At 38.4% G+C, this 15,632-nt stretch overlaps 1 protein-coding gene across 1 annotated transcript; it reads right to left on the bottom strand.

Moving 5' to 3' along the window:
- Positions 1–308: 308 nt before the first annotated feature.
- On the bottom strand, positions 309–14,540 carry LOC131145625 (probable 6-phosphogluconolactonase 4, chloroplastic). Its single transcript, XM_058094803.1, has 3 exons — positions 14,004–14,540; positions 1,885–2,020; positions 309–1,003 (listed from the first exon to the last, which is right to left on the bottom strand). Exons 1-3 carry the CDS (start codon positions 14,369–14,371, stop codon positions 539–541), a joined length of 969 nt encoding a protein of 322 aa, XP_057950786.1. The 5' UTR covers positions 14,372–14,540; the 3' UTR covers positions 309–538.
- Positions 14,541–15,632: the final 1,092 nt, after the last annotated feature.

The raw sequence follows: 15,632 nt of genomic DNA, 5'->3' as shown, positions 1-15,632 counted from the left end.
GTCTGTTGACAAAATAATACCTTAATTTATATATTTAACAATCAAATTATTAATGAAGCAAATTCCCATGTTCAATAAACAGATGGATGTTCCTCTGTTCATTGTTGATTATGACCATACGATTGTCGGTGCAGGGAGGAACTTGCACCTTTTTTCATCATGGTATTTGCAGAGTATTAAGCTCAGTGAAGAAATTCAATGAGTTAGGGTGGTTCAGGAAAACAGTTGACGCTCAATTTGATGGAATGGGGAGATGACATGAAGGAAATAAATGTGCAATGAGAAAACTAATTCTAACACATATATTCTGCAACAAAGTTCAATTTATTCATATCGTTTCTGTTGCCAACTTAGCAAATAGGCAAACAAAGAAACTTTTCTACTCAGTGGCTGTCAATGAGATCATACAAAAGCTTCTGGGGCAACCATAGGATCTCAAAACAAGCCACGCAACACAAAATAGATACACTGACCTATTACACGGATCAACACATGCAGTTATAGAGAGCAACACATTCAGTAATAGAGATGCTCAGTCCTACAGCTTCGAAGCTGCATCCTTATCAAGAAACCAAGTCATTTCTCCCTCGGGCAAAACCATTTGAACAGGCAGCAAATCAGAATTCTGGCCATTACGCAGGGCAATTTGCACAGGATTGGCCTTACCAGCTCCAGCCACAACCATTGCGATATAGGAGGATGAGTTGATCACAGGAAAGGTAAAAGAAATTCTCGTGGGAGGAGGTTTAGGGGAGTCCGCAATGAAGGTAACCCATTTCTCCTTCTCACGGACAAGAGGATGCCCTGGGAAAAGAGAGGCTACATGCCCGTCTGGGCCCATTCCCATTAGCATTAGATCAAATTTAGGAAACCCACTGGCTGCCGATAAATCAATAACACTGTTCTTAACCAAGTGTCTGAGACAGGTCTCATAATCATCTGCAGCACCCTCTGCTGGAAGTGCATCGTTGATAGCATAAACATGCCCAGGTAGAATGGGTACCTGCCAAAAGGGAAAGGCAAAAAACAATTGATGAGTTATGTGCATTGAAAATAAAGACCTTGATGTAGCCACGGAGAAGAACTATAGTTGTATAACTAGCTAGTATCATCCCCAGTTCATATTTGTCAAAAATAATAGATTACCAAGAGCATGTCCAGAGCTCTGATACACATTGATGCAATTGTGTTTCTTGCATGGTGTTATGTTCATAATTTTTTATTAGCATGTTAAGAACACAAACAACAATCCCAAAATGGCCACAAAAAAATTGGTAATCATCATCGCAGATTATATTATAAATTTCTAAATCATGACCTAGAATGGAATGCTGAAACTGATATTGTACAAACTGTCATCTCTCATTTTCTAATAAATTCATTTCAAATGATGAATTGGTACCATCAAATGCTATGGTGGACACCATGGAGCCATTTGCTTTTCATAGAATATCCAAACATGCCCAAAATGATTCTTCTTCTAAATAGTAAGTACCAATAAATAAGAATGTCAACGATCAACATTCACCCATAAATTTCAACAAAGAACTTAACCCAGTACAATACATGCCCTTGAAATTAACCAAGATACATGCCCAGAAAAAGAACAATCATGATTCAACACTACCAAATTTTGGAATTTGCTCCAGAATAGACAATAGAGAAAATCATCACTCCATACAAACTGACTATACAAATTTTAATTTCTTCACAAATCACCAATATAATCGTGACAAAATACGTAAACTAAATTAGAAAAGACCACAAGAAGATTCCTAATAAGGAATTAAACTTTCCAAGACAATGCATAAATGGAATTTATAACTCCTCCAGCAATAATTGATATAAAACCCATAAATCCTTCATTTTCTAATTCAAATGTACCTTCGAGAGGAAACCATCATAAGCCAATTTATAGTTGCTATCCTCGTGATCCTTGGGAACAACTCTCTCATCCACCCAGAATACATGCCATCTTGCCCACTCAACTGAATCGATGTATGGAGGTTCAACCAATTTCCTGAGATTTCAACATCAAATGATCACCCAAACAATTCCCACGATACAAACAAAATATATTAGTAAAAATACTCATCCACAGACAGAATAATGAAGTGACTCAGCTCTCAGATAATAGAAAATTTTCTAACCTCCAAATTCAATTTCTTGTTTCCCCCTAAATTTTCACAGCAAACAAACAGACTAATAAACAAAATTGAGAAAAAGAACAATAATAAAATACGCCTTTAGACATCTAATCTGGCCTCAGGAAAAAAAAAACAAAACAAAATGTTGACTCCCAATTCCAATTTCTAGCTTCCCCCTAAATTTTCAAAGATACCACACAGATTACTTAAAAAATAAATGAAGGCCTTTCCACCCTTATTAGGCAACTTTTTCAGAACTAAAAATTACAATTTCCTTGTATAAGTAAAAAAATTCACAGCAACCAAACAGATCATGAAAATTGGGCAATGTAGAGGAAGATGTGGAACTGAATAACAAACCAAGCAAGCAAAGCCGTAGCTGTTGACTGGAGGAAAATAAGGAGGAGAATTAGGAGGACAATCAATCCGCTGTTATTTCAATTTTGAAAAGATATTCTATTGTATCTAGAAGATGGAGGGGAATTAGGAGGACAACCAATCCGATCTTCTGCTGTTATTTAAATTTTGAAAAGATATTATGTTGTTATTTGAATTTTGAAGATAGCTACTCTGGTGTACTGAAACTCTATATAAAGAGTTATCCTGTATCATGTTTTATATACGATAGAATATCAATTCAACTATACTCTGTTTCTTAATCTCCTTTACTTCCATCAATTCAATTCTTTTACATGGTATCATTTTGAGCCACAAAAAACTAGCGTCTCATCATGTCTTCCCCTCCTTCATCATCCACTAGCACTGCTACTTCTCCTCTTCTACCACTACAACCACTCCACTTTCCAATATTATTTCAATCAAATTGACTGCCGATTATTATCCCATCTGGAAGGCACAATTGGTGCCCTATTTCCATGGCTAGGATCTATATGGATACCTTGATGGCACGTCCAAAATCCCTCCCCAAACTATTGCTGCTCTGCATCCTGAAATGGGTGCAACCACTCAAATTCCAAATCGTGCACATACTTAGTGGGTGCGATAGGACAATCTCATCTTGAGCATTCTCATGTCTTCCATGATTGAGGGTATCCTAGCCCAGTTAGTCTCTCATGCAACCTCTCATGAGGTTTGGCGAGCACTTGAGACTAATTTCTCTTTGTAGTCTCGAGCTCGTATCATCCAGGTTCGAATTCAACTTGCAAATGCAAAGAAAGGCAGTCAATCTGCCAATGATTATTTTTTGTCGATAAAAAAATTAGCTAAAGAACTTGTTATGGCCGGCCAACCTCTCAAGTGTGACGACATCATTTCTTATGTTCTTGCTGGATTAGGGCATGAATATGATAGCTTTGTGTCCTCCATCTATGCTCGCACTGACCATGTCACACTTGAGGAGGTCTATTCTCTGCTCATTGTTACTAAATCTTGTCTAAACTGCCATCATCTTTTTGCTCCTGCACCACTTGCTAAGGCAAATGTCGTCCAGAGATAGTCGCAACAAACCAACACTAGGGGGCGAGGAGGCTCCGTGGTAGAGGCCGCCTTAACAATTCTTGGGGAGGGGGTGCTTCCTCCTATAATCGCAGTGACACATATGCTTCTTCTACAATTGTGTGTCAAGCTTGCAAGAAACCTAGCCACTCCGCTCATAAGTGCTACCACACTTCAATCTCATCTATCTAGGGGTGAGCATAATTCGGGGAAAACCGAATTAACCGACCGAAATTGGTCAGTTCGGTTCGGTTAAAAAATTCGGTTTGGTTATGCTTTCCAATATTTCGGTTAATCGGGTTTCGGTTCGGTTAATGGAGAATATTAATTCGGTTAACCGATTAACCGATTTACGAATTAATTAAATTTTAAATATAAATTAGTAAATTAAAATCTGATTACTCATTCCCTCTCATACTCTCAGTCTCACACTCTCACAGTCTCACCGCTCTCAGTCTCAGAAGTCAGAACTCGTAAGGCCCTCACTGCCTTTCTCTCGCTCACCCGAGCTCGGTCCTCTGCACCACCAGGCACCATCTTCACACGATGCCTTGGTCTGTGTCCATCGCCATCGCCGGCTATCATCACCAACACAGTCACTGCTCTCTGAAGTCGGAAGCCCTCACTGAGTCACTGCCTCTCTCTCGCTCACTTGAGCTCACTGCTCCGCACCACCATCTTCACGTGATGCCATTGCCGTCGCCACTGGCCAGCCATTGTCACCAGTAGGTCCAACACACAAGCTCCCTCTCATTCTCATTTTTCTTCTCTCGTGCACAGACCAGCTCATCGAGAACCACCCGGACTCCTCATCGGCGTCAAGCTCACCCGAGTACACCTTCCTGACTTCCCCCTTCCCTTGTTCTGGATACACCTTCCAGGATTCCCCCTTCCCTCATTTCTCGGTTAAATTAGGTTAACCGAATTACCCAAAAAATAAATTCGGTCGTGTTCGGTTCGATGAGGCCCAATGGTTCGGTCGGTTCGGTTAACAATATTCTTTAACCGAAATTTTCAGTTAATTCGGTTAATTAACCGAATTTGGCCGAACCGACCGTTTGCTCACCCCTACATCTATCAAGATCCTCCTCGTTCTCAGAATAAAAAAAAACCTTGGTTGCAACAAATAATGGCAGCTAGCAGAATGAATGGCATGTAGACACGGGTGCTACTCACCATATCACACATGATATGACCAATCTAAACCTAAAGAGTGATGATTATAATGGTTGGCAGTGGTCACGGTTTGCGTATCTCTAAAACTGGCAATTCTACTCTTAATACATCATCTCATTCTTTTGTGTTAAATTAAGTCCTCTTGGTCCCTCAAATTTAGAAAAATTTACTTTCTATTCAAAAATTATGTATTGATAATAATGTTTATTTCGAGTTTCTTGACAAATATTTTCTTCTATAGGATTACTTGGCGAACGTCCTTCATCGAGGTCAAGCCAGTAATGGTTTATACCATTTTTCCAACACCAACGTTCATCCTCAAGCCCTTTCAACTATTCGTGTTTCTTTTAATCAGTGGCATAGTCGACTTGGCCATGCTACTCCTCAAGTTGTTCAACATGTTCTGTCCTTCAATAAGCTTCTAGTTGATAAAATAAATAGGCACATTGTGTGCCCCGATTGCCAATTAGCCAAGAGCCATGCTTTGCCATTTACTTCTAATTGTTTTTCTCATGCTCCATTAGACTTTATTTTCACAGATGTATGGGATCTGGCTTCTGTAGCATCAACTACAGGTGCTCGGTAATATGTTAGCTTTCTAGATAATTATTCAAAATTTTTATGGTTATTTCCAATTAATTGTGGAAAAACATTTTGAAACGTTATGATTGGGGCGGTGCGTATCATAGGCTACATATTTATTTTCAAGAAAATGGCATTGCACATCGTCTAGCCTACCCTCATGCTCACCAACAAATGGGCTCAATTGAACGAAAACATAGACAAATTGTTGAAATTGGACTTAGTTTGTTATCACATTCGAATTTACCTCTAATTTACAGGGAAGACGCCTTTTACACTGCAACTTATATAATTAATCGTCTTCCCACACCCATTCTCAACAATTTGTCACCTTATGAAATGATCTATCACCGAGACCCTGATTTTTCTTTCTTACGGGTCTTCGGATGTGCATGTTGGCCTAATCTTAGACCATATAACAAACATAAATTGGATTTCCAAAGCAAATCATGTGTTTTCCTTGGCTATAGTGTTAATCACCATGGGTACAAGTGTCTTGACTTATCAACTGGTCGAGTTTATGTGTCTCGTCATGTAATATTTGATGAAAATTTGTTTCCTTATCAAGAAAATACCTCACCTGCACCATCTTCAACGTCCAACTCGTTCACATATGTCGCCTTGCCTTTACATCTCAAATTAACCCCTCCTGATCATAATGAATGATATGCAATACAAGATCTTACCACTTGAAAATAACCTTAATGTGCCTCTAGTGTCTCATTCTGCAGGAACAAATGAAGAAGCCCCTATTAGGCCTGCTAATTCTGCCTCCCAGTCTGTCATAATAGCTGTTGATACCTTTCTACCCTCAAGCATACCAGAGGAAACAACTCAGCAAGCCTCGGATTCTACTGCTACACAACGAAGCACTAGAACGCATGCCATGGTTACCAGATCAAGGAGCAATATTTTTAATCCAAAATCCACCTCTGATGATTTTGAGTTATCCCCTACAGAAAGCCTTACTTAGCTCTCTTGATTTTGCTGATGTAGAACCATCGTGTGATAGTGACGCAGTCAAATCACCACATTGGCATGTAGCGATGAATGCTAAGCTCGATGCCCTTTTGTTGCCAAAGGATTTCATCAACAACAAGGTGTCGATTTTAATGAAACTTATAGCCCTGTAGTCAAGCATGCTACAATTCGAATTGACTTGTCACTAGCTGTCTCATTTAACTAGAAAATTAAGCAAATTGATGTTAAAAATGCTTTTTTGCATGGAAAATTGGAGGAAGAGGTATATATGGCACAACCTCAAGGCTACGTTCATCCACAATATCCTCATCATCTTTGCAGGTTACATAAGTCATTATATGGCTTGAAACAAGCTCCAAGAGCTTGGTTCTCTCGTCTAACTGATAAGTTACAACATGTTGGATTTCGTGATAGCAAGGCCGACACTTTTCTTCTTCTTCTTCTTCTTCTTCTTCTTCTTCTTCTTCTTTTTAATTTTTTTAATTTTTTTAATTTTTTATGACGTAGGAACTCTTGTCATCGATGAGCCCTTGATTGGACCCGCGATGCGGCACCAAACCCACGGGGTGGCGGCCTTCCCCCCTGGTTCGCCACCTGGGTAATCGGATGCGGTCACAGCTTACACACACTCGGGTTAGACTTTCGGGATGCAATTCTCCTCCCGTAGAACCCCCTAGATAGTGCAGACAAGACCCCCGGAGGGGCGACAAAGAGCACCCAGTCTTTGCCTTCGCCAGGTTTCGAATCTCCAATGCTCCTATTTGATTGCCCTCATGCTTTACCACTGCACCAAGCCTGTGGAGGTCACACTTCTCTTTTTATTTGGCGCAAGAAGGTGTTCTAGTTGTGATTCTTATTTACGCTGATGATATTATCATCACAGGTAATTCCAGTCATGCCATACAACATGTAATTCGTACCCTGCATTCTAATTTTGCAGTAAAAGAGTTTGGTGACCTTAGCTATTTTTTGGGGGTAGAAGTCTTGCACTCAAGAGAAGGTATGTATTTAACTCAATGTAAGCATGTGGCCGATCTTTTGAAACGCACTCACATGGCATAAGTCAAGTCGTGCACAAGTCCTATGTCAACTAGCTGTCAACTATCTGCAATTGAGGGTGCTAAATGTTCAGATCCTCATCTCTATAGACAGGTTGTTGGAAGCTTACAATATTTAGCTTTCACCAGACCTGATCTTGCTTTTTCAGTACACAAAGTAAGTAATTTCATGCATAACCCGTTTGAACCACACTGGCAAGCTGTAAAAAGGATTCTATGTTATCTTAAACATACCATATCAATGGGTTTGTTCCTCAGCAGGTCATCAAATTTTGCAATTCACGCTTTTTCAGATTTTGATTGGGCAGCTGATCGTCAATCAAGTATATTGCATTTTTATGGGCAACAATCTTATTTCCTAGCGGTGTAAGCAACAATTCACAGTTGTCTCTAGTAGCACCAAAGCTGAATATAAGTCACTTGAAAATACAACTTCAAAACTACAATGGTTGCAATCGATTTTATGTGAAATTGGCCTTAAGATTCCAAAATCACCTGTGTGATGGTATGACAATATTGGAGCCACATACTTGGCTGCTAATCCTATGTTTCATGCTCGTACAAAGCACATCAAGATTGATTTTCATTATGTACATGACCAAGTTCTAAGAAAGCAGCTTAATGTTCAGTTTATATCTAGTAAAGATCAACTTGCTGATTCATTAACTGAGTTGGTCTCCCCTCACCAATTTCAAATGCCAATCTGAACGTTCGAACACCACCCTTCAGATTGAGGGGGTGCGTAGAGGAAAATGTGGAACTGAATAACACACCAAGCAAGCAAAGTTGTAGCTGTCATCTGAAGGAAAATAAGGAGGAGAATTAGGAAGACAACCGATCTGCTATTAAACAACCGATCCGATCTTTTGCTATTATTTAAATTTTGAAAAGATATTTTGTTATTATTTATATTTAGAAGATAGCTACTCTAATGTACTAAAACTTTATATAAAGAGTTATCCTATATCATGTTTTATATACGAAACTTTATATAAAGAGTTATCTTGTATCATGTTTTTGTTGGGTTTCCCTCCTTGTGGGGCCCAACAAATTGGAAAATTGGTTTCTTTAATGTTGTTGGCTTCCCAGAAAGGAAAACAGCTGCAGCATGCTTTTTGATTTAGGCTCCAAGGCCTCACGCGCAGGGGTAGCATGCTGCCCCTTCATCTCCTTTTTGTATCATCTGCATTTTTTCCTGCTTGCGGTGACTTCACTCTCTGTTTTTCAAATACAAGCTCCCTCTGCCTGCAGCCAGTATTAGAGCCACTCATCCTCTCCATTTTTCTGCAGCAGCTCCGCCGGTCACTCCTGCAACTCAAGCTGTTTTTATCAACAACATATTGGTATTTTGCTGGATGTGCTTTTTTTTTTGGTTGGTTCTTTTGGGAGCTTTGTTCAGAATATTTGGTGAGACATTTCCATCTTGCTATATTTGTTTATACACTCTTGTGTATTTGTAAGGCTTATGCCTTTTGTATCCACTTTGTACAACATATTTGGTGATAGTGGATTTGGACCGCCGTGCCCCGTGGACATACCTCAACATTTGAGGGAACCACGTTAAATTTCTTGTATCTCATTTTTTTATTTATTGTTTGCATTACTCCATTGATTTACTTGTGGGAATTTGTTCATGTATATTATATTTTTCCCAACAAGTGGTATCAGAGCCGTGTTATTTGTACGCATTAAATTTGTGTATCATGGATGGTAATGTTAGCCATATGATTAGCTTCAATGGAAGCAATTGGGTAACTTGGAAAACAAAAATGCAAGATCTTTTATTTTGCAAAGATTTGGATGGGCCTATTGAGGGTGATAGCCGAAAGCCTAAAGACATGAGTAATGATGAGTGGAATAGGCTTAATAGGAAAACCGTTGGTGTTATCCGGTAATTGATTGATGATAGTATTTTTCATCATGTTTCTACCGAAACTTCGACACATGAATTGTGGAAAAAATTAGAGGGTCTTTATGATAGAAAGTCGGATACAAATAAAGCTTTTCTTTTCCGAAAATTGGTGAATTTGAAATATAAAGATGGTGGTCTTATTACCGAACATTTGAATGAGATGAAAAATATTATCAATCAGCTTGCTACTATGAAAATAATTTTTGATGATGAAATTGCAGGCCTTAATGCTTCTTTAGCTCTTTGCCGGAAAGTTGGGAAACTTTGGTTATGACAGTTAGTAATTCGGCTCCCCATGGAATTGTCACTATGAACCAAGTAACTAGCAGCTTGTTGAATGAAGAAATTAGAAGAAAATCAGTTGGCTCTTCTCATTCAAAGGCACTTGTGACAGAAAATCGGGGGAGAGGTAGAAGCAAAAGCAGATATTCTCACCGTAATGATAAATCAAGAGGTCGGTCTAGCTCAATTTCAAAAAAAGATATTGAGTGCCACTATTGTCATAAAAAAGGGCATATGAAGCGTGAGTATAGAAAATTGAAATTCAAGGAGCAAAACAAAGAGAAATTTTGAAAAAAAGCATGAAGACACAACTTCAGTTGCATCTGATAGTGATCTCATGGTTGTTTGTGATGAAAGTTGCATTAATTTGACAAGTCAAGAGACTGATTGGGTTATTGATTCCGGTGCATCATTCCATGTCACTTCTCGAGGAGATTTCTTCACTCTTCTTATTCCAAAAGAAATTATAGAGTTGTTCGGATGGGAAAAAAAGGTTTGTCAAAAATTGTTGGCATGAGAAATGTTTGTTTGGAAACAAATTTGGGATGCAAGTTGGTGCTCAAAGATGTGAGACATGTTCCCGATATTCGACTAAATTTGATATCTATCGGAAAACTTGATGATGAAGGGTTTGACAACTATTTTGGTGATGGAACATAAAAGCTCACAAAGGGTAATTTGGTGGTAGCTAAAGGCAAGAAGACTAGTACACTTTATATGATGCAAGGTAAAATTGGTAACGGTGTTGTGAATGCAATTAAAAGTCACTCTTCCATCGATTTGTGGCATAAGCGGCTTGGGCACATGAGTGAAAAAGGAATGCAGTTTTTGTTCAAAAAGAAACTCCTACCCGGGATGAAAGATACTTCTTTTAAAGCTTGTGTTCATTGTTTGGCCGGTAAACAACATAGAGGTCATTTTCGTACAAAATTTGTTACTAAACAATCTAATGTTTTAGATTTGATACATTCAGATGTTTGTGGTCCTTTGAAAGTTAAATCTCATGGTGGTGCACTTTATTTTGTTACATTTATTGATGATTGTTCAATAAAAGTTTGGGCTTATACTTTGAAGACTAAAGATCAAGTTTTAGATGTGTTTAAGCATTTTCAGGTTAAAGTTGAAAGGGAGACTGGAAAGAAGGTGAAATGTGTGCGCTCGGATAATGGTGGAGAGTACATTGGTCCATTTAATGCATATTGTTACGGCCAAGGAATTAGACATCAAAAGACCGTCAAGAAAACCCCTCAACAAAATGGTATTGCCGAAAGGATGAACCGTACTAGACTAGAGAGAATGAGATGTATGCTCTCTCATGCGAAGTTGCCAAAATCATTTTGGGGTGAAGTAATGAGGACAGCGGTGGACTTGATTAATTTGTCTCCTTCAACTCCTTTACTTGGTGAAGTTCCTGAAAAAATTTGGAAAGGTAAGGATGTCACTTACGATCACTTGAAAGTGTTTGGTTGTCGTGCATTTGTTCACATTCCAAAAGATGAAAGATCCAAACTTGATGACAAGACAATGCAATGTATTTTTCTTGGCTATGGGCATGATGAATTTGGATACAGATTGTGGGATCCGGTCGACAAGAAAATTGTTAAAAGCTGAGATGTTATATTTTTCGAAAATCAAACAATTGAAGATTTTGGCACGGTTGAGCAACCACAATCTAATGGGAATGATTTTGTTGACTTAGATTTACCTTCTCCATCTTTGGCACATGATGAAAATATGGAGGATGTTCTTCCACCTCTTGAAGATGTTGGAAATGATGAAATTCCTAATGATGTTGAAGATGAAAATGAGGGGGAGCAACAAGTTCAAGAGCAAGCTCAATTGAGAAGGTCTTCAAGAGAGCCAAGACCTTCAACTAAATATCCATCAAGTGACTATGTTACTCTAACGGATCAAGGGGAACCCAAAAGCTATCAAGAAGCCATGAACCATGAAAATAAAGTTGAATGGATGGAGGTTATACAGGAGGAAATGAATTCTATAGTTGACAATCACACTTTTGATTTGGTTAAACTTCCTCCAGGAAAGAAAGCTTTGAAAAACAAATGGGTGTTTAGGTTGAAAAATGATGGAAAGAATCTTCGGTAGAAGGCTAGGCTTGTGGTAAAAGTCTTTGGTTAGAAAAAAGGAATTGACTTTGATGAAATATTCTCACTGGTTGTGAAGATGTCATCTATTCGGGTTGTTCTTGGCATGGTAGCATACTTGAATTTAGAAGTTGAGCAACTAGATGTGAAAACCGCTTTCTTACATAGTGACTTGGAAAATGAAATTTACATGGAACAACCGGAAGACTTCAAACAAAAAGGGAAAGAGAATTTAGTGTGCAAATTAAAGAAAAGTTTGTATGGGTTGAAGCAAGCACCACGAAGATGGTACAAGAAATTTGATTCTTTCATATTTGATCATGGTTATTCAAAAACCTCTTCAGATGATAGTGTGTTTGTGGAAAAATTTTCTGATGGTACTTATATTATTCTCTTACTCTATGTTGATGATATGCTTATTGTAGAACAGGACTTCTCCAAGATTGACAAGTTGAAGTTGGAGTTGAGCAAGTCTTTTACTATGAAAGACTTGGGACAAGCAAAGCAAATTCTTGGCATGAGAATTGTTCGTGATCGTGAAAAAGGGCAAATTTGGTTGTCTCAAGAAAGTTACATTGAAAAAGTGCTTGAGAGGTTCAATATGGATAAAGCAAAATCTGTTGGTTGCCCACTTGCCACTCATTTCAAGTTTAGTACAAAACAAAGTCCTACAAGTGAGAAAGACAAGGAAGAGATGAAGAAAATTCCTTATGCTTCGGTCTTTGGTTCCTTAATGTATGCAATGGTTTGCACAAGACCAGATTTAGCTTATGCTGTTGGAGTTGTTAGTCGGTTTCTCTCTAATCCAGGAAAGGAGCATTGGTTAGCAGTAAAATGGATTCTCCGATACCCTAGAGGCACTTCAAAGGTGTGCTTGTGCTTTGGAAATGGTAAATCTACGCTCCATGGATTCACAGATGCCGACATGGCCGGTGATGTTGATTCTAAAAAATCCACTTCGGGTTATTTGATGACTTTTGCAGGGGGAGCTATGGCATGACAATCTAAATTACAGAAATGTGTTGCTCTATCTACTACGGAAGCCAAGTTTATAGTCATTATGGAAGCTTGCAAATAATTGCTTTGGTTGAAGAGATTCTTTAAAGAGTTCAACATGGAACAAGAAAGGTATGTTCTTTATTGTGTTAGCCAAAGTGCAATTCATTTGAGTAAGAATACTATCTTCTATTCAAAAGTCAAAACATATTGATGTTAGATATCATTGGATTCGGGATGTGTTGGATAAGAAATTGTTGGAACTTAACAAAATTCACACTGATGATAATGGTTCGAATATGATGACAAAAACATTGACTAGAGACAAGCATGTGGAGTGTCGAGTTTTGGCCGAATTGGTGGAGTTGTCCCCATAAGTCTGGAGGGAGAGATTTGTTAGGGAGAGATTTGTTGGGTTTCCCTCCTTGTGGGGCCCAACAAATTGGAAAATTGGTTTCTTTAATGTTGTTGGCTTCCCAGAAAGGAAAACAGCTGCAGCATGCTTTTTGATTTAGGCTCCAAGGCCTCACGCGCAGGGGTGGAGCATGCTGCCCCTTCATCTCCTTTTTGTTTCATCTGCATTTTTTCCTGCTTGCGGTGACTTCACTCTCTGTTTTTCAAATACAAGCTCCCTCTGCCTACAGCCAATATTAGAGCCACTCGTCCTCTCCATTTTTCTACAGTAGCTCCGCTGGTCACTCCTGCAACTCAAGTTGTTTTTATCAACAACATATTGATATTTTGCTGGATGTGCTTTTTTTTTTGTTGGTTATTTTGGAAACTTTGTTCAGAATATTTAGTGAGGCATTTCCATCTTGCTATATTTATTTATATACTCTTGTGTATTTATAAGGCTTATGCCTTTTGTATCCACTTTGTACAACATATTTGGTGATAGTGAATTTAGACCGCTGTGTCCCGTGGACGTACCTCAATATTTGAGGGAACCACGTTAAATTCTTGTGTCTCAATTGTTTTATTTATTATTTGCATTAGTCCATTGATTTACTTGTGGAAATTTGTTCATATATATTATATTTTTCCCAACAGTTTTATATACGATAGGTTCAACTCTCCTCTATTTCTTAATCTCCTTTACTTCTATCAATTCAATTCTTTTACAGGCAAAAACAACAGAGAATTAGGTCGTAATCATGCCTCGCGTAATCGAAACCTTTTAAACTCCAATTTCAGTTTTTTTTTTTTTTTCTCTCGGTCTTTGAGTCTTTCCCGATAATTTCACAGCAACCAAACATATTCCAGGGCAAGAACACGAAATTGAAAAATAAATAATGAATTAGGTTGTAACCTTAGAGACTTGATAAGAGACCCCCCTGAGAGAACGACCGTAAAAGCTCCTCGCTCCGCTGTGAACTTCTTCGATAACTCGGCGGTGTATTTGGCTAGAGCCACCGCCAGCTCCTCCTCCGAATCGAATATCTCCTCCTTCAGCTTCCCTTTCTCCGCCGCCATCCCCGCTGTGGACGACGCCGCTTTGCAGCCAAAACTCTTGCGGTCGGCGGCAACTGCAGTGATCAAAGTCTTGGATCTGGCCGGGAAGGTGAGGGATCTGCTCTCGGGAAACACCGCGGGTGCGACTAGCAGAGTGCGCTGAGAGGGCGTGCGCAGGTTAGCGTAGACGGCGTGGAACGCAGCAGCCATGCGCAGGGAGCGCATGCGACTTATGGAAGGCGGTTTTGGGAGCGTCGGCCGGCCAAGCGGTGGGTTTTGATGAACTCACCTCGGGTAGCACGGATGATTAGAGGTGACGTGGCGATCATGCTTCCTATGTATAAACATGAAACAAATATGCATCTTTTTGGGTTTTAATTATCATTTAAATTTTTAAATTTTGACGAAAATATTTCTTTACGTGATTTTCAAAAAATATTTATTTGAGATGACATGTATTTATAAAGTTATTGAAGAGGGTAGTTTACCTAATTTTTATATAATTTCTCGGAAGTATTAAACATAAATTTATAATTCACTCGAAAGTAGTTAATAAATAGAGAATACAGAAACTCAAGATTTGACAATGATTTGTGTTCTGGCCTGGTTAAGGATTTATATACTTTATCGAGCATTACTCTCAATTTTAAAAGATAAGAGGAAGATTTTGGGACTTAAAATAGAAGGGGGTTGGGGATAGTTTTGTCGTCTCACAAGGTAGTACAAAATTATGATTTCAAATAATAATAATAATTATAAAGACTTAATGCCCCAAAAACACATTTAATTTTGTGGTTAATACGTATGGGATTATATCGGATTGGGTTAGATAAAAATGATTTGACTAAAATTATTATTATATTTTGTGTTTGAAATATACACCCATTGAATAAGCTAATTATTAGAAATACCAAAGTACCCTTATGACCAAAACAAAATTATTACATTAAAAATAAAATTGATTTCTATTAAAAAATATATTCTCTCTCTTCAAAAAGATTTTAATGTCTTAAAGTTCCATCAAGAGAACCCTCAATGTCCTTTACTTTCAATCCCAAACTATGCTCTCTCTCCACTACTAAGAGATCCTCTTAAGATCATAGTTGCAATATACACTTTTTCTATTGTTGCTTATGTTTTCATTCGTATATCTTCCCCCACATCATCTCTGTAATTCCTCCCAGGTCCCAAAAGACTCCCTTCAAGTCTTCAAGATTATAAACTCATCATTTTGTCCAGCCCCTAGCGTGCATGAGTCAATTTCCTCAACACCAAGTTTGAGCATATTATGGATGACATTCACTTGTTAGACCTTAAGAATTCCATGAGAACTCCAAACCTAAATGGATCTAGGATTTTGTGATTATTTTAAAGTTGTAATATTTGTGAACATGTGGTAAGTTTGGCCTAAGTTCTTAGAAAAATAAAAAGGAATCGTTGAAGATATTCATAGTAAAGTCCTAAAAAGACAATCGGAAGACGATAT

This window comes from Malania oleifera, chromosome 13 (genome assembly GCF_029873635.1).
Source record: "Malania oleifera isolate guangnan ecotype guangnan chromosome 13, ASM2987363v1, whole genome shotgun sequence".
In the NCBI taxonomy this organism is placed as follows: domain Eukaryota; kingdom Viridiplantae; phylum Streptophyta; class Magnoliopsida; order Santalales; family Ximeniaceae; genus Malania; species Malania oleifera.
Note: the sequence above shows the minus strand (reverse complement) of the source record. Positions and strands in the feature narration are given on the sequence as shown.